Source organism: Electrophorus electricus, chromosome 21 (genome assembly GCF_013358815.1).
Source record: "Electrophorus electricus isolate fEleEle1 chromosome 21, fEleEle1.pri, whole genome shotgun sequence".
NCBI classification, from domain to species: Eukaryota; Metazoa; Chordata; class Actinopteri; order Gymnotiformes; family Gymnotidae; genus Electrophorus; species Electrophorus electricus.
The window spans coordinates 11299322-11325063 of record NC_049555.1 but is presented as its reverse complement, the minus strand read 5'-3'; the positions used below and the strand labels follow the sequence as shown (position 1 = coordinate 11325063).

Below are 25742 nucleotides of genomic sequence, written 5' to 3'. Positions count from 1 at the left end.
ACACAAATTATACATAAACCTACTTGAGCTTCAGTCAAAAATGAATAAAATCAAAACTAATTTTGACCAAGCCACGCACTGCAAATTACTCATGCACACTGCTTTTGCATCCTTTATTCCATAAAATGCTTGGACACAGCTAGTATTACACAAATGACACCATGCCAACCAGATTAATTTAGTTTTACACACATTTAATAGTATTACAACTTAAGCAATGTTTTATTTATTCAATAGATTTATTGTAGTCACAGAGTGGTCCAAGTAAATCTGATCACAGAAAAGCAGCCAGAAGTGATGCCCTGTTGAGAAGGCTGCAAACATTTTGTGACCAGCATGTTTGTTTCCATTTTCTTACTCAAATGGCTCAAAAGGTAGTCAGCAGGTGATGCCAAGATTTTGTTTGCAGTAGCGTCTTCACAGTATTATTCATCTTGTAACATTTGAACCAACTGTCAATCATTTAATTTTATATTTACTTACATTCTCATGAAATGTGAAACTTTTAAATAAGAATTAAATTTTAAAACACTTTTTACCTAATGGAATCTTTTTCCCTTTCAACTCTGATGAAAAGAAATAGAGCTGCTTTAACAAAAAACCAAACAAAAAAAAACCCACATGCAAGTTTGATTCCACTTAATTATTTGTTCGAAAAAGCTAAAAGATAAGTTCAGACACAGTGGGTGTGAATCATTTTAGTTTAATCAGACAAACAACCCGACCAAAGATAAACTACAAAATGACTTCTTGTTGGGTGTGCACGTTGCTATATTTCTGTGGAGACAGTAGCATGAAATTCTTAACCACCATTACAATTAAATTAAATCTCAACAGAAAACAGAAAAGCCACTCCTCTAGACATCTAATGAACTCCTCAGACTATAATTCCAATGAAAACCATAACTTAATGACAAAGTAAAACAAAAAAAAAACAAACAAAAAAAAATCACCTCTTGAAATCAACTGAAGGCTGCTTTATAGAATTACTTTAATTTGTACAGACGTGTTTGGTCATGGTGGCAAGTTCTACATGGCTCCACGTATTTGGATTTGAATTTCACATTGTGAAACAGAACTTGGAAGTAGAAAAGGCAAAACTGTACAAATTTTACTATTAAATACAATCACTCTGTACCAATAATGACAAACATCCCACAGGTAATATTTCAGAGTACATTTAAACTCACAAAGAGCAGCTTAAAATCTAGATATAAAATGCCGAAGATTTCAATCTCAAACCCAATTGTATTAATCAAGTCATTTTTATTTTATATTATACATTTATATATATAATATATATATATATATATATATATATATATATATAGATATATATATATATATATATATATTATATATATATAAATTTTTAACATTTTTTTTTGCTTGCAGTCTACTGTTCAAATAAAGTTGAGTGGAAAATGGGTATGCCAAAATGTCTAAAAAAGGGGCTCTCATTCAGGGCAAAACCATGGGAAATGGGGGCTTTCTAGGGCACTAAAGGCAGTGCTTGGAGAGAGCTGTGGGTTGACTGACAGATCCAATAACTTAACAGATTCATCATATAGTTTGGGTGCTTTTGGCCAATTTTGGGCCAAATAATCAAATCGGGCCTCACACTGTTGTCACAGTTGCTTAGTTACTGAACAGAACAGTGCTAAATCAGAGTGAAATTGAAGTCGTATAAAGCTATGTTACCAGAACCATCTAAAAAAGTTAACTTTTAAACGTGGCCTTAAGAGGTCGTATTGAGAATTCTATTTAAAAATCACTGATAACTAAAATGGGACCATACTGGAAGAGTAAGCAAACATGACATGGAAAATACAGAAAATGTGACCAACAGCAACATGCAAAACTTTTGGCACCATTTTATTCATTTTATAATTTTGACTTTTTCTTTAACAGAACTAAATCACATTTTGCTGAGGATGTCAGTGCAGTTACAAAACATGCATACTTTAATATATTAACTAACTGTGACAAACTCAATTCTGCTCAATTTATGCATTTTTATTTCAGACTAATCCTGATTTCACACAATAAGAAAATGAAAAACATATGTGCCTGTGATGGCTCGACACACTATATGAAGGAGAGGAGAAAGAGAGGAAAAAAAAACAATTCAAGTGTCTATTGTAAAGTCACTCTGTTAATAAGAACTCCCAAAATTACATCATGCCAACTAACCTAGCACAAAAATTACAACGTTATCCTCAGTTTCAGCAAAATGTGACTGCAAAAACATTCTAAAAAAGGTTTAGAACTAACAAGTGAGAGAGAAAGAACAAACACACCCACACTCACACAAAGTGATTCTATAAAATTGATTGGCTGCTTTCAGAGGAAAACAAATGAGTAAAACTGAGTGCGCTAGGAAGACTGCTTTAAAACAATGAAAAATAAAAACTGCTAAAGCAAAAAACTTAATTGGGTAACGAAACAATGAAAATTAAAAACTTCTGCACAATCTAGTGGTTATGTTTGCAAGTTCTAGAAAAATAGACTCTTTGCTCAGAACAATATTCATGAAACTTTTTACATTTTAGTTAGAACAGCAGTCTTTCTAGCGCCCCCTATTGGCAGCACTAACAGAAATGAACACCACACAAAAACAAACAACAAAAGAATCACTAAGCGACAAAAGTTAACAAAAAAGGTCAAAGGGTGAAAATTTCAAGCGTCAGAGAAGCGAAGAGGACAACGGACTGGACGATGAACTTTTGACGTCACATCGACATGCTAGGGAAACGGTGAACAAACGGGCACGAAGATATCTAGAATAAAACAAAAATAACGAATAACAAAACTAGGTTAAAGCCACAACAGAAAACGGATAGGGAGAGAAAAAGAAATCATGTGAATGATTATCTTTGCATGGGGCGGGGGTGGGGTCACAGGTACATATTACCTACTTTACACACAACATTTAATGCAACACAGGAGCAGAAACAGGAAGGAGGAGAGGAGGAAGAGGGAGACGAGAGCAACATGCCAAGGGGTGGGGAGTGGGCTACATCGAACACCATCAAGAGACAACAAAGACTGCCTACCACAGCAAAAACACCACAATAGTGTTTATATCAGTACGTATTGGGGGATTTGAATATACTTCTGAATATAAAAGCATTAAATAAACCAGTTGCCCTCAGCAATATTTGAACCTAAGCTAATATTTCAGAAAGGTGCACTTCACATTTTAAGTGTTGGCTAAAATAATTTCAGACCAAAAATGTTTTGTGCTTTAAAGAATTGCTACACCTCTTTCAACATAACTGTATGTTGTGCTTAATCTATGAATTGTATGGGCTAATGAAAACAGAACCGATGCAAAAGCCATTTATGCACAGTTGTCCTTTAGTTTCCAATACATTATTATAATGGCCAATACCAGTTCACAAAATGAAACTAATATTTACAAACCCTAAGAGAAAGTAGCAAATCTGATGAGAAACACAGCTACAGAATGTGTTATCAAAGTTGCAGAATTAAGACAACATTATTCCTAAGCAGCCTGTGTAGGACTGTTTGGCACATCTTTGAATCTACTCTGCCATTCTGTCAGCACACTGCTGTTTGTCCAATCCAGCAGGTCTACACAAAACAGAACCTTCCATCTTGTGCTCCAAATCAATGCTACAACAGAACACTGCAAAAATTATATCCTTAACAAATATACGCCAGCAACGAGTTGGGTGTAGATGTTGAAAATGATCTTTGGATTCAGAAAATGGGTAATAGTGTGCACTGCATTAGAACATCCCTTCTTTGATATCAGTTTACAGAGGTACAGATCAGGGATTGAGCATTCCTAGGACAAGGATATAAACACTGAAGGAGAGAATGAAGTCAAAAGCTACTGCAGTTCATGAAGACACATCAATACTGATGAAAACGGAAGCTGTTTATACTGATTTTTAAACATTTTTGAGGGGGGAGTCAAATTCAGAATAATTTCAGTCAATCATCAATAATACTCAATGGTGGAAGATTTTTGCATCACCCACAATAACTATTCAGAACCTCTCAATGGAAATAGCACTTTGTAACTGACAGTAGGGAGATTGTATATCAATACAATTGATTAAGATGAAGAAAAAACATAAGAATGAATTACCCAAATGTCACCTTTTATATTTGTGAATTTATAGGCTCTTCTTGAATAACATGTTCAAGCCCCGTTTCTCTGTGAGCACTGGGATGACTGACAGCATATACCCTGCACACTAATCTATAACCCATGATCTTCACATTAGGATCTCATCAAGCCTTATTTGCAGCCATCATCAATTAATGAAAAATATATAGAGGAATAAAAGATATCAAATTTGTATCTTAATGAAAACCTAGTGTGTATGGGGGGATTTTTTATATGACTTGGTCCACATTAGCAAATCCTTTAACCAAGTCCTCTAATTGCAACTCATCTTAAGCAGCCTACCTTTTTCTTACTACGCTACGACAATGCATCACAACTCTCAGAGCCAAAGGAACGTGCTTTCCTGCCATTCTGTATGAGATGCTTGGCAAGCGTTCACACTGAATTGTTCACACTATTTACGTGCTGAAGAGAAAGATAAAGTGTTTCCTTGGTACAAGAACTTTAAACTGAATCTTGGAACAGCTTCAGAGAATTCAGCACCCCAGGAACTATACACAAGTTCTGATACAATTTTGAGTGTTGGACAAAGGACAACATACAACACTTAACTAAAAAGGGCACACGCCTGTTGCTTCAACAATCTGTGAATCTATTCACAAAACTTCATATCAGGATTCTACAAAATACTGTTGAATCTCTTGAGTGATTATTAAACAATTAACAATTTTAATTCAGAGAAATAATTTACGCAATATTATAAAACCTCTATAAAAATAGAAAAGGCATAATAGTTAAGTAATATACACAATCTGGACAATGGTTTCTCTTCCATACCCACAGAAACATTTTAAGACCCTGTAGGCCTCAGGTATGCACTACTCATCCCTTCCTCATTATGATAAACATTTACTAATCATCAATCATGAATACAATTTCAGTGTGTACAAAGTAACTCAGTCATACTGAACTAGATGATCTTCAGGGATTCAGTGTTAGTCTTAGTAAACCCACACAGAGAGGAAAATCTCTACTTTTGGTGAGGAAGAAAAAGCAAGACAAAAATGGGGTATAAATATGACAATTGATTGCTTTGTTATTTCTTTGCACAAGATATATAAAATTTGGTGGAGTGGAAAAATAAACTGAAGAGGGTACGTTTGACTGCATTTTCTTTTTTTTTTTAAGCACTATCACGTCAGACATCACACTCAGGATGCGATTATTGCTGAAAGCATACATCACTTGCACTGAGGTGGAAGATTGTTCTTCCCAACCAATTGGGCAGCTTGAATATTGGCTGCCCAAGTCTTATATGCAATACTTTGGGTCTTAATGTCATATCCGTGGCACAATGTAATATCAGCTTGGATAGTAAACCATTAAAATATCTTGGGAAAATAAAAGTGACTTGAATCATCATCATTGAGGCTACAAGGAACATCACCACCATGTGTGTATGTGTATGAGAAATCCATACAAATAGTACTCTTTATTGGTTCTGTGCAGCCCATCATGAATGTCATAAATTAGTGATACTCATTACATACTCAGCTATTATACTGCACTTGATTCGGTTTAAGTTACTTTCCTCTGACAAAAGTGAGGCAATCCTGAGAGTAAGTCTGATATCCCTTAGTATCTATGTCTTATTCAACCAAATTGTGCTATACATGAATGACATCTAACGAAGTATCGATTTTGCTATCAGAGTTCCTCAGGAAAAGAAAAGAAAAAAAAGACTGTACCTTCACATCACCCCATTATGAAAAAGTAGTGGCATTTAAAATAAATAAATAAATAAATGAAATAAATAAACGAATAATTAAAAAGGCATCTATGAAACCAGTCTAAATGGAAAACAGCCTGGCCTTCCAGGCTGCTCTGAACCACTGTAATAGAACGATTATCTTTTGCATCTATGCAGCAGACCTCCAACTCTATTTCAAAGGCAGCTTAGTAGGAGGCATATGTTTGAATGTCCACATATACTGTTAAGAGTCTATAGTGTAAACACAAGAGGCAAACCTATAGGGGCATGTTCGAGATGAGATAATGAATGACTGTGGAACTGAGAGCAGTCGGTGACTGGCTTTCGTTGTGCAATATCCTTTGATGCAAGATTTGTACACAGCAAACATGTAATATGGCACCAAACCAGTAGGAAAACAAAATAAACAAGAACAAACAAATCCTGAAACCTAACAATTTTTTTTAAATAATCCATTTCTCAGCAGAACAACCTCATTATTTTGCATGTTGCTTTCCCTTTTCTTTTTGATGGTTGTTAAGAAAGAAGATATGTAGAAAAGGCAAGAAGGGGTGAAAGAACAGGAGGAGAGGGTTAAGGGGCGGGAGAGGGGAGGCTTTTTCACTTTCCGAGGTCACACTCCACTTACCAGAAACACATTTTCAAACCAAGTCCATTTTAGAGTAAAAGTACTCAGTATGGCTTGCTGTCGTTTTTGGATCGTTTCAGTTGAACCTTCAGCCGTTTCATCCCGATCTGAAAACCGTTCATGGACTGAATGGCTGCCTGGGATGAAACAGGATTGTCGTAACTCACAAAGCCTGCAACAAAAACAGATCAAAACAAAACAGGTGCTTATGAGACCCATCGAGCTTGATTCCTGATGAGGGGCAGAAATTGTACTAATTGGCTAAAGCTTGTGCTGCTGTTAAGACAGCTTCTGGATGAGAAAACACTTAAAATATCTTTCTTTCTTTATAAAATTAGAGAAACTGCAAAAATGCACCTCATCTTCACACAGACATACAGCAAAGAAATTCCAAGTGATGCATTATGTTTAAGAAATGTAATAATTTTTTTGGAGGGGGTATATTCTTCAACAGCAACGGTCAGAGATCAATAAACTAACTATAATGAAACAATTATCATACACAGTTCTGATTATTAATTAATGGTGATCATTAAGAAGAGGAACTAGTTGATTATTATACTAAGTAGGTAAGCATTTACAACTTGCAGTGCAGTAATCAGTGTCACTACAGTATTTTCATACCCTAAATGCAGCTACAATTCCAAGTCACCACTGATTCATTGAGTCAAAATAAAGGTACCGCCCAAGAGTAATAATTTTAGCAGCTTACCAAAACACTTGCTGAGGTTGGTCTGTTTATCTATGAACACCTTGGCTGAGATGACATTGCCAAAAGGCATGAACATCTGAAGCAGATCCTGGTCACCAAACTCCTGTGGCAGATGGTAAATGAACAGATTTGCACCCTCTGGGCCTGGAGAGAACAGTCGAAGGAAGCGGGAGAGGACGGAGAAGGCCGTGACCGAGAGAGAGGGGAGGAGAGACAAAACGAAGCCACAAACTCAACACAACACACACACTTTCTGTTTTCTATTATGAAAGCTCCATAGTGTTCCTGTAGATAATATTGACAATGGCCTTTTCGAGTAGCATAGTGCTGGGGATCTTGTGGGACTGATCCAGTTCTCATAAAAGTAGGCTTAACAGGATTAACAAGATTGTGTAACTAGTATTGAAAATAGTGATTATGAACTCTTACCAGTGCTTCGATTGTCACTTCCTTTTGCAGCACATTTAAAACCAAACAGAATCCTTAGCTGAAGGTGATAATACACAGTCGATGGCAGACATGATGCTGCCTGCCAACACTGAACATCACTACTTCTGGTTTAGTCAAGGTGACTTTCACTGCTTTGTACCTGATCTATTTTGGTATTAAATTCAATCAGCATCCATGAAACACTGCAAATGGCTGGTTAGCACACTTTCTTATATATGCAGTACTGAATCAGTGCTGGTAGGTAATGTGATGAATACTTGGTTCAGCTTGCCTGAACCATTCCTTTGGTGCTGCCCCCATCTCAGCCCCCAATCCCCAAACAAACAAATAAATCCAGAATTTTATATGCCAGTTAATTAGTGTCATGCTTTTGGGATTCTGCATGTTATTGTTGCAGTGGTGCCTTTGAGATGAACCCCCATACTAGTTCCACTCCCTCATGGTCTCCCAAGCCCAATTCTGGGTATCCATAGCCCTGCATTTTACATCAATTTCATTTCATTTCATTAACACACTACATTTCCAAGCCTTTCTTAGCCCATCAGTAATGTTTGGATCACTACCATGAACCACGGAACCACTGATCCACTTACCTTCTTTCTGGCTGCCAGCGGCACTGATGCTCTGCTGGGAAAGCAGGCTCTGGTTGTAGAGGCTGGGCAGGGCTGCAGCTGCATACTGCTGGATCCCGGAGTACGCTGCCTGGGTGAGTGCCTCCATAGTGCTGCCAGACCCATTAGACAGACTTCCACTGCCCAAGCCCCCATTAAGCGCAGCCATGCCTGAGCAGAAACCACAGCGCAGTCACTCACCTGGCTTGTTGCACAGTAGGTAGGTGTATGTGTGCTGAACGTTGGTCATGGGCCCAGCATATCAAACTTAGCACCTTATCCAGAGCTATGGCTAAGGACCTGATGATAAAACACTCTTCCCTACTCAATACCACCAGCTTTGTATTCCAAATTCAGACACTACACCGTGCGATACAGCAAAATTGTTTTAGAATACACAGTCCCTCAGGCAAGACGATACAGCAAAATTGTTTTAGAATACACAGTCCCTCAGGCAAGACGATACATTTTTGGAGGGCTAGGTTTTCTCCTTGTCCAAAAGCTAGCGGTCGCTGTCCAACAGAAAAACCACAGTCCTGGCCTCACCTGCTAGTGAGCTCATGTTGAGGCCAGCTCCTGCCCCTGCTGCCAGAGACTGGAGGGCCCCCAGAGAAGTCATGGGATTGACTGAGGAAGTAGTGCTGGAGCTGGGTGAGGAGCCTGCTGCCGAGAAGAGGAGGTGAAAACGCAATGAAGGAATTAAGAAGTGTAGAAAGGTAAATTAACCTCAACACAAAGAACATGTATATATTAAATAAATAAACAAAACAGCTAAATGAGGGCAAAAGTAGAATGGGAGGTCTAATCTTGATTGTCTTAAACTAACAGATGCCTTTGTAATTTAAACTTTTTAATGAATGCAAACGTACCTCATTCATCTACACAGAGATCAACCTAAAAACCTCTCAAGTCAAAACCCAACACAGTTGACAAATTATATTTGGTCAGTCAGGAACAACTCGCTGACTCAGCGAAGACGCTCTGGTGTCAATAAGCAGCAGAGCACATTCTTGCATGCTGGATGCGCTAGATAAACAAAATCAGAGAAGAAAGAGGAGGAGAACAAAAGCAGAACCAACCCTTGCAGCCGTCCCAGGCAGAGTGAGTCTGTTGTCCAGAAGGCGTACCTGAGCTGGTGAGCACGCTCAGTGGCGAGCTGGAGGTGGTCAGGGCACTGCTGCCAGTGGGTGTGGCCTGCGTGGCGCTTGCTGCAGCTGCCAACGCAGCCAGGTTCTGCATGGCATTCAGACCTGCAGAGAGAGAGACAGTTTGTATTATGCTTCTTCTAAATGAAATGCAACTAAAGTAATATTTAAAAAAAATTAATAAAAAAAAAAAAAAAAAAAAGAGGTGGGGGGGGGGGGGGGGGGGGGGGGGGGGGGGGGGCACCCAACTCATCATATCTGCAATAAAACATATCTGGACTGATGACTCAACTTGCAGATAAATCCAAGTATCACCAATGACCTGGTAGGTTTTGCTTTTCTCCAAACTCAAGAGCCATATAACTGAAATTTACAACCCAAAAGCATTGTAGATAACTTGACAATGTTGTAGAACTGTTCCTATGCTAAAAATGGTACAGCTTGCCTTGGAAGTGAGTGGGCTCACTTCTGCTGCTATCTGCTCCAAACCGTTAGAGAGAACAGAAAGAATGAGTTGTTTGCTACAGGACTTTGTTTTAACTTAGAGGGTGGATTAACCAGATCAGCAGTAGATGTAAGGCTAAGCAATTTTTAGGGTGCAAAAGGAATGCAAAAAGCACTAATTTTTCAAGCTTTGATGTCCCACTTGCCTCTTAGATAAACACATATGCTACTCTATTAAACATACTGTATGAACACAGTACAAACTATAGTAAACGTACTGCTTAATTTGTGTGCACAGTTGTATTTTGTTTGCCTGTGGTTGACTGGATGTCTGGAGTGATGTACCATCATTCTCCATGGGTTACCTGAAGGCCACTAGCTTTGTACAATTTGAAGCAAAATGCAGAGGGCAGTGACCAAGCTCAGTCTTAAATCCAGGTCTTCCAGGTCACAAATGTGTACCATGTGTACCAGACCAAAGGGCCAGCTCACTGGCACAGCAGCCAGATCACACATTTACCCTCCTGAGTGACGGTCTCCATCACAATGGCCTCTCCTTCAGGGGGTGAGGTCTCCGTCACACTACCATCAACAGCATACCGCAGCAGTCTAACTACAATCCATGTTATCCCACATATATCTCTTACCCAGATCAATGGATAAATCATAAGGTTAGAATAGCAAGGTAGGGGACTCTGCATGTTCAGTCATGAAGATCTTAATTCATTATTTCAAATGAAAAAACTGATCAATAGCCAGACTTCTCACATATTATAGATGTGTTTTATTCAGCTCTGAGCACCATTAGAAATCTGGGGCATTTCCCAAAATCATCATTCAGATCATCTTAAATGAAAGAGAGTACACTGAACACCTCCCTGTAGCATTTAAAAGACAACCTTTGTTTTAAGATGCTTTTGGGAAACCCAGCCCTGATCATATTGAGCAATTTAAGCAAAAACATGTACTGGGCTTACCTGACATGGGGTGGAGATTGTTGAGCGCATTTCCAGAGGACGCAGACTGCTGCAGGAGCTGCAAATAAAGCTAGACATTACACCAAAACAGAGAATACAGAGAGAGTCAGGACTGCATCCAGGACTGTGAGCACAGGAATGGGGAGAGAGAGAGAGAGAGCGTGAGAGAGAGAGAGAGAGAGAGAGAGAGAGAGAAGGGTTAAGTTAGATAAAAAAAGACAATGAGAATGGTCCAAGATAGAATCAATAGAAGTATAGGAGTGAAGTAACCAAAGTAAAAATCTTTGAAGAGTTATGATAATGAAAAGAGGAAGAAGTATAAATGCAGGGGTTGGGAGGTTGGAGATGAGAGAAAAAAAGAGAAACAGAGGGGAAAGAAAGATTTTTCACAGCATACCCATGGAGCAGCTCTAACACGTTCACACAGGGCTCCACATCTATACTGGCCTAGAGAGACAGCCATCAAATGGCTCTTTGGGAGCTTTTATGAAGCAAATCATAACAACCAACAGATGTTTTGTGGTGCCAGATTGCTTGTGAAGTGGGGTGGATATGGCCCAACATAGATCTGTAGCCCAGAGCAAAAATACATTTCAAACACAATAAGATACACGCGTGTACCTGATAACTGTTGTAATGCAATTCTCAATTACCTACTTATGAACCAAGTCTTAAAAAAAAAAAAGCTCATGCAAGTAAGCATATCACCTAAAAAGCCTTGAAATCATTAAGAAAAATACGCATTCCAATAATTGCATGCTCTACTCCTTATGGAACTGTGCGCCATTTGCTGAATGTGTTTCTAAAACCCTTTCAGTTCAGATACATCTCAAATGCATCACATCACATCGCATGCAGTGCTACAGTCAGTGTCCAAGACAGCCTTCCCACTGCCCAGACAACTGGTTCCATAAAAATGGCTGTCGGTGTGCCGTTCCGATCTGCGGATTAAACTGACTGCAGTGGGAGTTCATGTCACCACACTGTCCGGAGCGGCGGGAAGAGGGGGACATGTGTACACAGCGTGCGCTTTACTCACTGCGAGGTACTGGGGACCTAGCGAGTTGAGGCCAGTCAAGTTCCCCCACATGGAGGCAGCGTTGAGCTGCTGCATCTGCTGCTGGAGTTGCTGGGCCATGCGCTTCTGTTCTTTATCTTTCTGTGTGTCCGCAAACTTCACCACGATTGGAGACGAGCAGCCCTAACCAACACCACACATTTCAGACAGTTAAAGGAACAACTCAGGGCTGCCCAGGCAAATGACTTCAGAAAGAGCAAATAATAGGTGGCTATTATAAAGCCAAAATCATATTAAAATTGCAACATATGCACAGGCATGAGAGCTAAAGTACCTCCATGGTCTGTGACTGGTGCATGGATTTAATGGCAGACTGGGCCATCTGCCTGGCTGTGAATGTGATGAAGGCACAACCTAAAGAGAGCAACAGAGAATGAGGGAGGGAACGTGAAAAAGAGGCTTGTAAAAGAGACCCTTTCCTTCTGTTAATTATGACATGTTTTTGATTTAAAGACTATTTGCAGTGCTAACCGACTATGATGAAGTTCGATTATTACCTTTATAATGACAGACATTTACATTTGGATCCAGATACGGTCACATATTTTCACAGAATGCATGATTTCCACAGACATGTGATGTGGGGCATCACTTTGGTTACGTTGCAACATTACTCCTGGCTAAATTGTAAAATAAGGCCCCCTCCTCAACGTAAACCTAAGCTTAAATAAGGACTGAATAACGGTGCGTGCATGGGTGTGTAACTGTGCTAGGCTAAAATGAGCCTGCCACACCTCGGCTTAATCCATCAGGTCCCCGGAGAATGCGGCACTCCTCAATCTGACCGTATGGGGAAAACATAAGTCGGATGTCGTTCTCGTTGCACTTCTTTGAGATCATCCCAATGAAGAGCTTTCTGTCTTCTACCGCTGAGAAAGGAAAAGTCAACCTTTTAGTATTCATTTATTAGGCTGAGGGCAGGTAACATACAAATGGTGGCCTTTGAAAGGAAACACAGTCTATAGAGCTTGCAAAGTGTCACCGGCACCCTACTACAGCTGCCAATCCTCTGTACTCTACTATAGTTTTGGGCAGTTGTAAACTTATTTAACAAAGTACAATACTGTTGCTCCATCTCATCACCCCACAGCCAATTAGAGACAAATTAAATCATATCAAGTTAAAATGAAATCGTATCAGGCTAGGTGTTATGAATGAATACAGTAAAACATTCATGGGTTCATATTTTGAAAAGCTAACCAACTGTATTACTAGCTATTAACTAGCAAGGATTATGGAGGTTGTGGAGTTGTGAACACATGACCAGCAGCTGTAAAACACTGCGTCATACTCTTTCACTGCATAATATACTGTAAAACACTCTTACACTGTATAAAACACTATCATACTGTTAGTAACTGTAGAAACTGTGTTAGAAACTCTGGAATGAGAATCCTAAACTAAATGGTAGTCCTTTACCTAGCTCTTTCTGTAGAGTGGTTTACCTTTAGCTTTCTCCCTCAAATTAAAAAAATATACATCCATAGGTTACCATTACACCATTATATCCAAGACTGACTGAACTGGGTGAATCATAAAACTACAGGACTTCGAAATGCTCACTGCTACAAATTCATAGACAAACTTGCTTCCAGAACTGCGACAAGATCACAAATGATCATCTCTCTTGTAAGCTTCGTTCCATTCTTGAAAATCTCAGACATGAGAGAGAAAATTTACATTGGCAACTCTCTCATTCCGAGGAAAAGGGAGCACTGCTCTGGGGCTACGGGCAAACATCCAACCCTATGGTTGGAATTCTGCTCAGACTACAAAGAGAGAGACTTCAGTGGTCCATCTCAATCCCATCATCTAGTTTCCATTGACTGCTGTCACACATCTATTAATATACTTACAATTGTTCTTTTCACTATCCGCTGGCTTCATCTGAACGGGATGATGCATCTGCCATACAAGAGTGTGTGTGTCAGACATTCTGAACAATACTTATACACATGTAACAGACATTTCCCCTTGTACTGATAAGGTTCTTAGAGTGTACTCACCCCCGGAAGAATTTTCATGTTGTGAAGGGCATTTTGTGCTTCTAATGCTGATTTTCGTGTGTAATATGTGACGAAGCAACAGCCTGCAAAAAGAGGGACAGAACAATTTACATTTATGGCATTTAGCTGATGCTTTTACCCAAAGCGACTTAATTATGAGTGAGTACAACTTGAGCAATTGAGGGTTAAGGGTCTTGCTCAGGGGCCCAACAGTGGCAACTTGGCAGTGGTGGGGCTTGAACCAGCAACCTCCCGATTACAAGTCAAGTACCTTAACCACTGAGCGACTACTGCCCTGTTTATTAAGATCAAAACAAAGCCAGTCAAGAAGCGTTCTAACTCCAGACACCACAGAAATGAACAGCCTAGTTCAGGACCAGGTCACCAGGTTTTGAAAATGTGAAAAATGTATCTACTGACATTAAATAATATTAAAAAGTGAGCAGTCTTGAACCTTTGCTCTGTGGAGGGTTTTGACTCCTGTCTCGGAGGACGTTGATTTCATAGACGGCACCGTAGGGTTCAAACAGCTCCCGAAGCTGTTCCTCTGACCAGGCCCGTGGGATCTGACCCACAAACATCTTTATGGCGTCAATGTCTGGCTGGTCCGGGTGGTCCAGAGTTCCATTCATCTTCTTGGTTCTGGGCAGAAACAAAACAAAACAAAAAAGTTCTTTCAGAACAGTTGTCACGTTACAGTGTTTGAGCAGGAGTCGAAAGACACAGTGTCTGGAGTCACAGTGCATGAGCTGGAGTTGTTCACTCTATGAGGAGCATGGATAATATGCATCATTTGAAGACAGAGTTACCCCTGGATGTTATAAAACGTATATCTGTATCAGATAAAAATCAGTTTGATCCCTAATTGCATCCAAATGATATATAAAAATTTGCTGATTTGTTCCTCCTGCTGCAAAATGTATTCAACCACCACACATTTCAAAAGCAAGTGAACCATCAAATCCTTTGGTGCCAGATTGATCAATTTACTGTCAACAGCATACTTGAGAGAAGAAAATATGGCAAACCAATCTATGTCCAAGATATTTTAATGAAGAGAACAAATTATTGGGCAATTAAGCACTTTAATAGAATTAAAATACTACTCAACACCGTAATGACACTGTAATGTAGTGGATATCTGGTTACTCATTTGTAAAATGTGAAGACTGAATAGAAACTGTTGCCATATAATTACTGCAACTGCGATGAATGAACCCTATGATTGGAATAATGATTTGACACTGGCATTATTGATGTGAAAAATTTCTGTGAGGATTTTCATAGCAAATGTGCCATTAATTCAATACAGATACAAAACCCTTTTAGCCGAAAAGGGTCATTCATTCTAATGGCTACCTCTGACAGGCCTGCCAAATGTTAAAACCAGCAGCAGGGAAAATGCAGAGATCAAAACCTGTTCAGACTCTGCCCCACTGTCATGTTATCCCATCAGTATCAACACCGATTCTGTATAAAATGGTTGCAATTTGTTTTATCATTGGCAATAGTGCAGCAGCTACTCAAACAGGCTCAGTCAATATTAACTGCAAAAACTCAACAAACAGTGGATTTATCCATATTATCAAGACCATGAAAAGATGATGTAAATGATACGATGCGTGCCATGCATCAGATGAGGCATGCAAGGGTATCAATATATCAAGTCAGTTGTAGATGGAAAGTACATTACCTTCTAGACAAAGAACGGATTATGACCCTAGAGCACTGTAAGGGAGTCTCCTTCTGTTGTTAGGAAAGTTGATTGGTGAACTAACATGATTACACCATGGAACACAATTGCCAAGTTACTACAGCTGCAGCAGATAGAGATTATATGCTATAATTAGCGAGAACAACAAAAATTGTGCAACCCACTGCATTAATATTATGCACTGACGTCTGTATAGCCACAAATTTACAACTGACTAGCTGGCACACAGATACAAGGAGTCATGTACAAGAGTGTCAAATGTCTATGAATGTTACATTACCACTACCAACCAGGAGGACATTGCTAATGACATGATGTAGATGTCAGGGGTCATCTGGCTGTATTTTGATTTTTTGTTCTAGGTTTTAGTCAACTTGGCTTAGCCTACAAAAATCTACTTATTCTCCTTCAAATAAACTTATTTCTGAATTCCAAGACTTGTATGCCCCTAATCTCAAGATGTGTTAAATATTTTAAGACAATGTGTATCTGAATAATGCCTTAATGCCAGCTGTCATTTAGCGTTGAGATTCCTTGCTGTGAAGATAAACTGAATGAAACTGAGGCCATGACTAAGTTTAATGTGAGTATTTAGAGTAAGGAACTGAGGTCTTGCATTCTTCAGCATTCATGTTAGTGCTTATATTGCCTCCTTTGCCATCATGGGCAACCAAATTTTAAAATTCACCCTCCATGCACAGTGAACTGTACTTCAACACTATTTTCTAAACACCAGAACACTTAATTACCTCGAAGCCATTATGATTTAGCATAGCTCTGACCCTTTTGAACGAAATGCCAGTACCTGTTTCATCTTACATAGCTCAGCGGGAAGTATATGCCGAGAAACAGACTGATTAATGCGACTTTAATGCACTGGCTCATAGCACTTCTGACGCGTCGTCACGACTGACTGCTTTACCATAAAACCAAAATGGCAACTCAACGAAAGGCTTTAAAGAACACAGCTAATAGCCAGATTAATGGAGTTCATTGATCGGCGAGAGAAACTGCTAATAAACCCTTCCTTTTATCATTCCTGAACATCAAGAGCTTGTTTAGACAAGGAGATTAAACAGTCAAATAGTCAATGAAGGCAACTAAGTAGGCAGTGTAAATCAGTATGAGAAGATTGGACAGTGCAATCAGCACCTGAATCTTAAGGCTGTTCTGAAGTCAAATGATCCCTCAACCTTCTACTTAAAGTTAAGCAGAACTGTTCTCAAATCTGAATTAAAAAATTGGGCTCAAGTGGACCAGATTTTTCCATTTATATTTGAACATTAAGACAGACACTGTATGTAGACTCTAAAATGAAGAACCTTCTGCAGTTCTGGCTTACTGGCCCACCATAGAGAACAACTATTAATGTTCTATTAACAATCAGATATCAGAAACACTGATGAGTCTGTCCATATGCAAACAACTCACAAATGGATGCTTAAAACACCCACACCCCCCAACTATGGCATCAATTCTGCATCATATCTGGCAAACTGCACTTAAATACATAAACAAAAATATTCATGACCACTAAGGCTTTTTAATTCTACAGGATTCTACAATGTAGAACTGTAGAGACATACAGAGACCAGCAATATCAGCTTCAACATAAATCAGATCTGCTCAAAATTATTATGGCATTTCACCATTTCTTATACATCACACCACAAAGGCATAGAACCGGCACACACAGGGACCTCTTAGAGACAAGACAATACTGAACCAAACACCGTGGTTTTGATATCGTCAGCAATTAGTGGCCACATTCAGGGCTAAATTGTTCCCAGGCTAGTCATAAAGACTGGCTGAGGAAGAAAACATTTGTGCTGTCGATGCAAGACAGAAGAGGTTCATTTGCCTAAATCTGTGCAAGACCAAGACCTCAAGCAGTGCACAATCCTTGGATTCTCTGGTACAATTTGTACAAGTACATACACCCATACAGACATACAAAGTTTCATATAGCAAGATCTGAGCAGTGCATAGTGAGTGAGTGATGCAGGCAACAGTATAATACTGAAGAAATGGTACATTAAAAACAGGCTTGACAGACACCTCAACAGTAGCAAAGGGCCGTCCAATCGGGATTTAGGTTGGTGATGTATAATTATTTATGAATCTAAATTGCAATTCTGGCATCTATTAGATAATCATAAAAAGCAGCAGTTCATTCAAAAGTCATCATTCTGATTCATCATTCCATTACTGCAGAGGCAGCACAGAAATGAATCAAAGAAATCTGGGTGATTGTAACTATGGGAGTCCTCAGTAGTCTATTCCCAGTCTATTCCCTCTTGATAAAGTTCTGTAATGTCACATGGCAATCTATTCTTTCCTCTAAGTGCAGTCTTTTGAACCTTAGGGTGTGTTCATACCCAGTAAAAATTACCGGGACAGATAACATTACACTGTAATGTGGAGTTACATTTTGTCTTATGCTGGTATGGTAACAGTGGTATGTTGAGTTGGTTTAAAAAATATCATGGTATTCCAGAATGGCTGCTGATGCAGTGAAACCTTGGAATTGCAGATTTATCTGAATGTAGGCTGTTTTTTTCCCCCTCTGCACTTGTGCTGTGAGCAAACTGGCATCAGTCAGAAAGAGGTGCTGGAGTTGGCATAGCAACCATTTGCCAATTTTCAAGCTTTACACTTATTTCTACCCAACAAAAATAATGGATTTACATTTCTGAACATATCAGTTGCTTTGCCTAACTGGTTTCTGTAATCAGTGATTTCATTTGAATGTGAATCATTTCAGCTAAAATAATCTTTGACACTTGTATATTTACATCAGTGTATATTTAAGCATTGCATTCAACAAGTCAGCATCTCAATTACAACGTGTGAAGATACTATGTAACAGTTCATTTATACTTACACTGGAAACATGCTCACAAGCTCTTTTTGAAGAAGCAAAAGCCATAAATATGCACGAACTACAAGCTAAACATGTAACCCAAGTACAGACTAAGAGGCTGTACTCACAATGGATTTGAGCTCAGACTGCAGTGGTCCACCATCATCTCTGGCAGAAAGTCCAGCTTAAAGGAAGCCATTTCCCCAAGCCCAACTCCACCACTGCTTCTCCACAGCGCCACGGTGGTCGGATGTGAGAGACAAAGCTTAAACGAAGTGCCCGAAGCCTCAGCAGGAAAAAACCCCAGTGGAATCCGTAAAAGACAAGACCTCTCGACACGAATGAACGAAGTCACCGTACGTGAACTGAGTAAAGAGCTTCTAAGGATTTAAAGTGACATGGGTGTGCCTGGAAGAGCACAAGAAAAATTGACCACTTAAAAGGGGGAATGAATGAATGATTGAATAAATAAATAAATAAAAATACCCCCAAAAATGAGTACCAGGAGACACAGCAAAGTCAAATGAACACAAAGGGCACAGCACTGGCTCCACGGTGCTGGGTGAGGAACATGGAGCGTGGACAGTAACAGGGCAGGGACTGATGATCAGGCCAGGGCTTGGCAAGGCACAGAAAGCAGCTCCCCTGTTAGCACAAAGGAAAATGCTGATGGCTGTGGACTTTTTTGGTGAGCTTTTCTCTTAGCCCAGCAGAACAGAGTGCAGCGTCAGGTAAACAGTGTGTCAAGTTGATGCTGATAAGCATGAATGATTGGCAAGAATGAATGGAGAGCAGCATTGTAGTGGTAATCCCTGTACTGACACATCCTGGACATTACCAGGCACCACCATCCATAGGCCAGCCCAAGAGAACAGCAGGAGGAGACTGGACATTTGGGGGTCACATGACTGAGGTCACGCAAGCCATGAAATCATGTTTAGTGGTGAGGGAAACAGCGAGACACAATTGCTGAATCTACATGACACGATGACTGTTAAACCACTGATTTAAGTAAACATTTTATTTAAATACATAGTGAGATGCACTCATTATTTACAAACATTTTTTCAACGCATAAATAAAAGCTGATACACTGGCTACTAAAATTCTGGTAAATGTGAGTAGTAAAGGTTGCTGGATAGAAAAGAAATAACAGTAAATTTAAAACACTATGCTAATATTTAAATGACACGGGAATTCAGAATTTCAATCCCTTTTAGCAGTCATTAAATTTAAAATATAAAAACCACGTCTAATATTTGCATGTCCGCCTCAGTTTTTTTAGGCCAGAATGAACCTGTCCTTTCATGGGTTCAGATTAATTCAGCATTCAGTTTCATCAGCATTTTTACTGTAATTTTTACTGTAATAAAGGCTACCTTTGGCATTCAAATCAGCATCACTGATCAAAGCGACACCTGGTGGCCCAAGCAATTAGGCCTCTTTTAATGACAAAGGAGCGATTAAGGAGAAGTAGATTAGGGTTTCCTTCCCAGTTCAGAGTCACATAAAAGGGGAGGGGGTGGGTTATCCCTCCAGTGCAAAAGAAAGGTATAATGAGCGAGTCCTTACCCCCCAAGAGTGGGTACCTCCACAGCAGTGTGGGGAAGCTCGCACTGAGGCTGCCCATGCTGTGCAGTGGTCAGGTAAAGAGCTTCAGCGTCGATGCTATCCATCCAGTGCCTTTGACAAACGCTACAGAAAGACACCAGACAGTACAGGACACACACACGCACGCACACGCACACACACACAAGCACACATACATAAGACTTACAGGAGAATACAAACACAAAAGAAGGGAAAAATCCCACAAAGAACAAGAAAGAAGAGACAAGATGTGACATAACAGACAGCATGCAAGGTGTTCAAAGACATGCACAGTGGACAGGACAACCATGCAATATAAGTTGTGCTGGAAAAATCAAGAGCTGAAATCTAAAGTGGTGTGGAGCAGAGCTTACTCCAGTTTCACCATAAACCAACAGCCAAAAGACGTTTGATAAAGGACAGGACAAATGCCAGAGTTTTCCTGGAAGCACACCAGAAATAATTAACAGGTCCATAATGATACTCTGTTATCTACAAGATGCAGATCGATGTACTCTAGTGTACTCTGAAGATGGCCCATGGTGTGTCTCCAAGCTTATTGCATGGAAGATTGAATGCAAATTAAAGTAAGTTTCCATAACAGCATGCTTCCAAAAAAAAAAAAAAAAAAAAAACCCCACAACACTTCTCCACAAAAATAGATGGTTCCAATGACTCTGGCATTACTTATTGGACAATTTCAGATGACAACAGTACTATGGTTGCTTCCTTCTTAGACAGAACAACCAGTAGGGCAAATGATACACAACATGAAGCCAAGTAATCACAGGACTGTTACAACATTAATTGTGATTTTGTTGCATCATCGTTTAAAGTTAAACACAAAGTACAACATGCACCAAACTGCTCATCAATAATTTCATGTTCCTTTACTTAAAGTGACATTGTGCAGCTGTGTAGCTCTTGGGTTAAAGAGCACAGCAGCCTACTGTTTTAAAGACAGCTGTATGACGCATGTCTTCTTCATGCTTTGACTATGTAAGGTCACACAGGGTTGTGGTGGAGGTGGCTATACCCCACATGCACACCCACCTACTAAGCAAGAAATGCAGCTGCCCATATTAAAGTTCTGAAATATCTAGACCAAATTCCTTATTATTTAATGCGCCGTCATCTGTAGATTTTCATGGAATTTAAAAGCAGTGGCCAAACCATAAACTGAGACCGTAACATCTATGACAGCACCTAGTAATAGCTCAGTGTAGGACTACAGACAAGTATACCATAAGGACCAATCTTGCTGCCCTCTTAAAGGCCAAGCAATGGCCAACAGCAAAACTAACATTACCACAATGACTGAACTATAACCTGGACAACCAAACTCAATTTTTTTTGCCAATTATTCTAATGTTCTGTGCTGCTTAAATCATTTCAAAATTTAAAATGTGTACACTGCATGTGTGTTTTGTTGCAGAATTAAATGTCTTGCACAGTTTTTAAAACTATTCCCATAAAGAATGTTATATGTTCCTGTTATCTTTCATTCCCCCCCTCCCAAATGACATTAAAAGTAGCGATTTGAATGTTCTTTTTTCTCTGGGATTTTTTAACAGTCTGCTGTGTGGGCGATTGATTGACAGCCTCACTGTCAAACGTAACCACCCTAGACAGTATGGCACAGGCTGAAAATAGGATCACATGAACACAGCTTTACTGGTCTGAACCTGAAGAGGTGAAAGGCTGCTAGGAGTCTCCAGTCACCAGCAGAATCCATATTGTATTTAAATGGAAACTAATCAAATTCTCTGGTTAAATTAGAGGATGCCATGGTTCATATTTTAAGAACCACCAACAGTGCATTTCTTACATATTGATCATGTTTACATTAAAACTTACGTTAGCTAGCTAGCTAGCAAACATTCACCTGGTTAATCATGTCTCGCCAACAGGCTTTAATGAGGAGCTAAATGTGGGAAATTCAATGTCTACCTGCAAGTTCAAAAATGTCAGTGTATTCTATAATATAATGTTAAAAATAAATTTGTAGCTGACTGAAATAATAAATGTACATGAAATTAGCAAACATGCAGTTATATTCACATTGCTACAGTAATGAATAAAGTGTCAACTGAAAACAATTACTTAAAAATATAGACTTACCAACATTGCCTCCAGTAACTGTTGCAAAAGCTGAGGTTTTAAGCTTTAGTCAGCTGTCAAAACCAGACCTATAGTGAACCCAATTTTCAAATGAACTCACAGTAAAATGCCTACTACAAACTCTTGTATTTGGTGTCACTTCAACCCCAGAAATGAAACTGGTTTTGTTTTCTTGAATAACTTGTAAAAAAAAATAAGCTTTCTCCTGTTTGTGGCCAAAAACTGAGCACGTGTATGCATGCATGCATCATCTCTTTTACACGACTAGAGTAGTGAGTGAATTGTGGGAGGGACAGTTGATTTCACAGTTCATGAATATGAAATACAAGGTCTCATGATTTGCTGTAGTCAATTATTATTACCATCACATCAAAAAACACCAAATACCAAGTATACTTCCTAAAATGGTACCGGGGGGGGGGGGGGGGGGGCAGTATACAAAAAAGAAAAAAGAAAGAGGTTTAGAGGTTATTTTATACACTGGGCTGTGGCAAATAAGTGTTCAACTGAAGCAAGACGATTACAAACTTTCCAGTAATATAACATTTTGAGTAAGGAGGAAAAACACTGTGCAGTGCCTTTAAAACATTTCATCTGATAACATGCTTTCCAAAAGTAATTTCTATACCAATGGCTGATGAGATCTTCAGTTATTTTACAAACCTTTATTTCCACTACATCTAATACAGCATCTGCTGTCTTGCCAGTAGACAAGCTTCTTAAACACCATTGATGAGCATTTAGCACAGCACTTACAACACTGTACATACCATTAAACAAATAACAGAGAGAAAGCATGTGGGTATATCCATCTGCCTGTCTGCGACATGGGCAAAGGACTTTATGACAATCAAAGGAATCAGGCTATTTATTAGGTGCAAAATAGGCCTATACATCACAGCATGCAAGTTACCTGTGAATAGCTTGGCCACAGATTCATGCAAGTTCTAAAAATGATCACTACGATCACTATGCTTCTACCAGAGACAGCAGCTGACTAGAACTTGGGGTCTTGTTTCAAGTTTATAAATGAGTTGTAAAGTATCCCACTAAAGTACAATTTGCAAGTTTTTTATTTGCCACATTCTACTTAAAAAATGAGAAAGTGTCAGTATTTTGGTATAAGATGGCTGTTTGACCAATTGCAGTGTTATTACTGCTACAACTACAAAGTTATTTATTATAGATCAGCGGTGACAATTATATATCAGTTAAAGCACCAATAAATTCCACAATGTTAATAACTCCAATTCCTTCACACCAATGAAATGACAGGACCCTAGAAATTGCTACCCAGACAGGAGTTTGCAGTAAACTGGATATACTCATTTTTAAACTACATTTGTTTGGCTGCATCCTTAGGCTAGCCCCTATTGCAAACAGATTCATCCCAGAGCTCTGGAACTGGAATCCATGTATAAAGCTCCCTCGATGACTATGAAAGAAAGAAAGAAAGAAAGAAAGAAAGAAAGAAAGAAAGAAAGAAAGAAAGAAAGAAAGAAAGAAAAACAAACAAACAAAAAAAACCCCCATAGACCTCTCCCAATATAACCCCAAATCTTCAAATCGGACCTATTGCATTAAATATAAAGTGAATAAATTCACATTTCACTGTACTTCCTTGGTGGGGTCACAACACAGAAACAGGAAGAAATCTCTGTACCTTCCTGATTAAAACAGTAAGGCTTTTTTTTTTTTTTTACCTTCGAGACCCTTCATTATTGGGTAGAATTCCTTACTACTGCAGTAATGAGGCTGAATATAACATTTTAGCACTAGCCTATCAGGCAGCATATTTTAGCACCAGCCTATGAAATAAGATATAGATGTGTTTATTTGAATATTTAACCTATGAAAAGGTACATAAATAAAAAGTTTCATTATTCGGATAAAGCAAAAATGACGCACCCTGTAAAATTAGTTTTTAATGAAAGTTTGTGACTGAAGCATTAAACAGGCCCAAAGAACACTGGATCAAAGATTTTCTAATTTACATGGATAATCAGCCAAAATTATGAGTGTCTGCATAACTGTCAATCAAATATTCAAAACACACATCAGATGACCAACTGACAAGCTGAATGTAAAGCACTTGACAAGCATGTCAATGCAAAGCAAACTTTGTGCAAGTTGTTATGTTCATTTTCACTCTGTACAGTGCAGACGAGTAGAATCACAGCAGACAAGTGGAACCACAACTTTGGTTTGATTGTGCAGGTCACCTTTTTCATAGGGGCACAGAGCCCCTTGTGAAAATAGTACAACACATTTGTGCTACGATTTTAAATACTGTTATAACGAAAATGTTAGTGTTATTAGGGCCTAAACATTTATAAAGCAGGCAGATCCTGAAACTTTGGTACAAAAATGTAGTGAGAGCAAGGTTTTTAGGACTGACACAAACATCTGAAATCAAAATGTTGCATAATGCGTATGTGACCTTAAAGGGCATGACATATTTGAGATATAATGTATTTTACCTGCTATTTTGTATTAAATTAATTATTTCATTTCAACACTTTGAGACATTTTCAAATAGTAATTTATAATTTTGTCATGTAAACCTTAGCATTAATCTGACTACAAACATTTATGGCAGAAGTCTCATTAAGAGTTTCTGGAGTCCATGTGAGAGCCTCAGTGTACTATGGGGGACCAGACATAGCTTGTGGTGCATGGCACTGTGTGTGTATTTTTGGTGTGTGATTGATGGCACGTTTAAAGGGCCTGCACTCTGACACACATCCCAGCACCATCATGGAGAGCATACGCATCTTCATTTCTACTTCCTGATACACACACACCCACCCACGAAGCACACCAACAACCCTGATCTCCCAAAACACACACACACACACACACACACACACACACACACACACCTCATTCCATATGTACACAGCCTCATAAACGTCTACAATAACGCACACAAAAACTCAAATCAGCACAGGCAGCCTGCAGTGTCAGATAACGAAGGTGCTGCCATACGGGACCAAGATCCACCCACCGAGAACAGCCGAGTAGACCAGCAGCTACACATGTGGTGTGCGTAGGGGTGTGCGCTGGTTCTTTTTTTTTTTGGGGGGGGGGTGATGGTGGTGGTGCATGTAACCAAGGAAACAGCTCGTCTTTTATTTGAGAGGAGTAGCAGCTTTTAAATAGAACATCCTCCAGTACATGCAGTTTTATTTCATGCAACGACACTACCACAGCATACATGTTAAAACCTACAGACAGCTCTCATAAGATGTACAAGGTGCAAACAAGTGCACAGTCATAAGAGTATGACATAGCTTGTAATTAACTGGAATAATCCGTGCATTAGCAACAGAAGGCTCCACAACCACAGCGAAATGATAAACATGAAAAAAAAAAGTTTGCCACGGGGCCACATTACTCTCATTTGCAACACTAACAAATTCTACCATGCTATTTTTGCCCTTCAAGAGTCTAGACCAGTGGACAAGATCCTCAGGCCTGCAAACTGCAGGAGAGCAACAAATGAGAATGAGTGACTGACTATGAAAGAC

General features: G+C 39.2%; 1 protein-coding gene across 15 annotated transcripts in view; it reads right to left on the bottom strand.

Moving 5' to 3' along the window:
- Positions 1-1858: 1858 nt before the first annotated feature.
- The window catches only part of celf1 (cugbp, Elav-like family member 1), a 28927-nt gene continuing 5043 nt past the window's right edge, over positions 1859-25742 (bottom strand). For 2 of the 15 annotated variants that reach the window (XM_027008980.2, XM_027008982.2), the window contains 14 exons: positions 14379-14566; positions 13925-14007; positions 13775-13823; positions 12653-12787; positions 12193-12272; positions 11880-12041; positions 10841-10910; positions 9354-9524; positions 8821-8937; positions 8257-8445; positions 7643-7663; positions 7214-7357; positions 6502-6673; positions 1859-2780 (listed from right to left, as the gene is read on the bottom strand). In XM_027008980.2, the coding sequence (XP_026864781.2) occupies positions 6546-6673; positions 7214-7357; positions 7643-7663; positions 8257-8445; positions 8821-8937; positions 9354-9524; positions 10841-10910; positions 11880-12041; positions 12193-12272; positions 12653-12787; positions 13775-13823; positions 13925-14007; positions 14379-14556 (1527 nt within the window). In that variant the 5' untranslated portion in view covers positions 14557-14566 and the 3' untranslated portion in view covers positions 1859-2780; positions 6502-6545. Of the gene's footprint in view, positions 2781-6501; positions 6674-7213; positions 7358-7642; positions 7664-8256; positions 8446-8820; positions 8938-9353; positions 9525-10840; positions 10911-11879; positions 12042-12192; positions 12273-12652; positions 12788-13774; positions 13824-13924; positions 14008-14378; positions 14567-20073; positions 20274-25742 lie in introns of all 15 variants that reach the window. The other 13 variants (XM_035521092.1, XM_027008967.2, XM_027008968.2 and 10 more) reach the window with 13 other exon arrangements.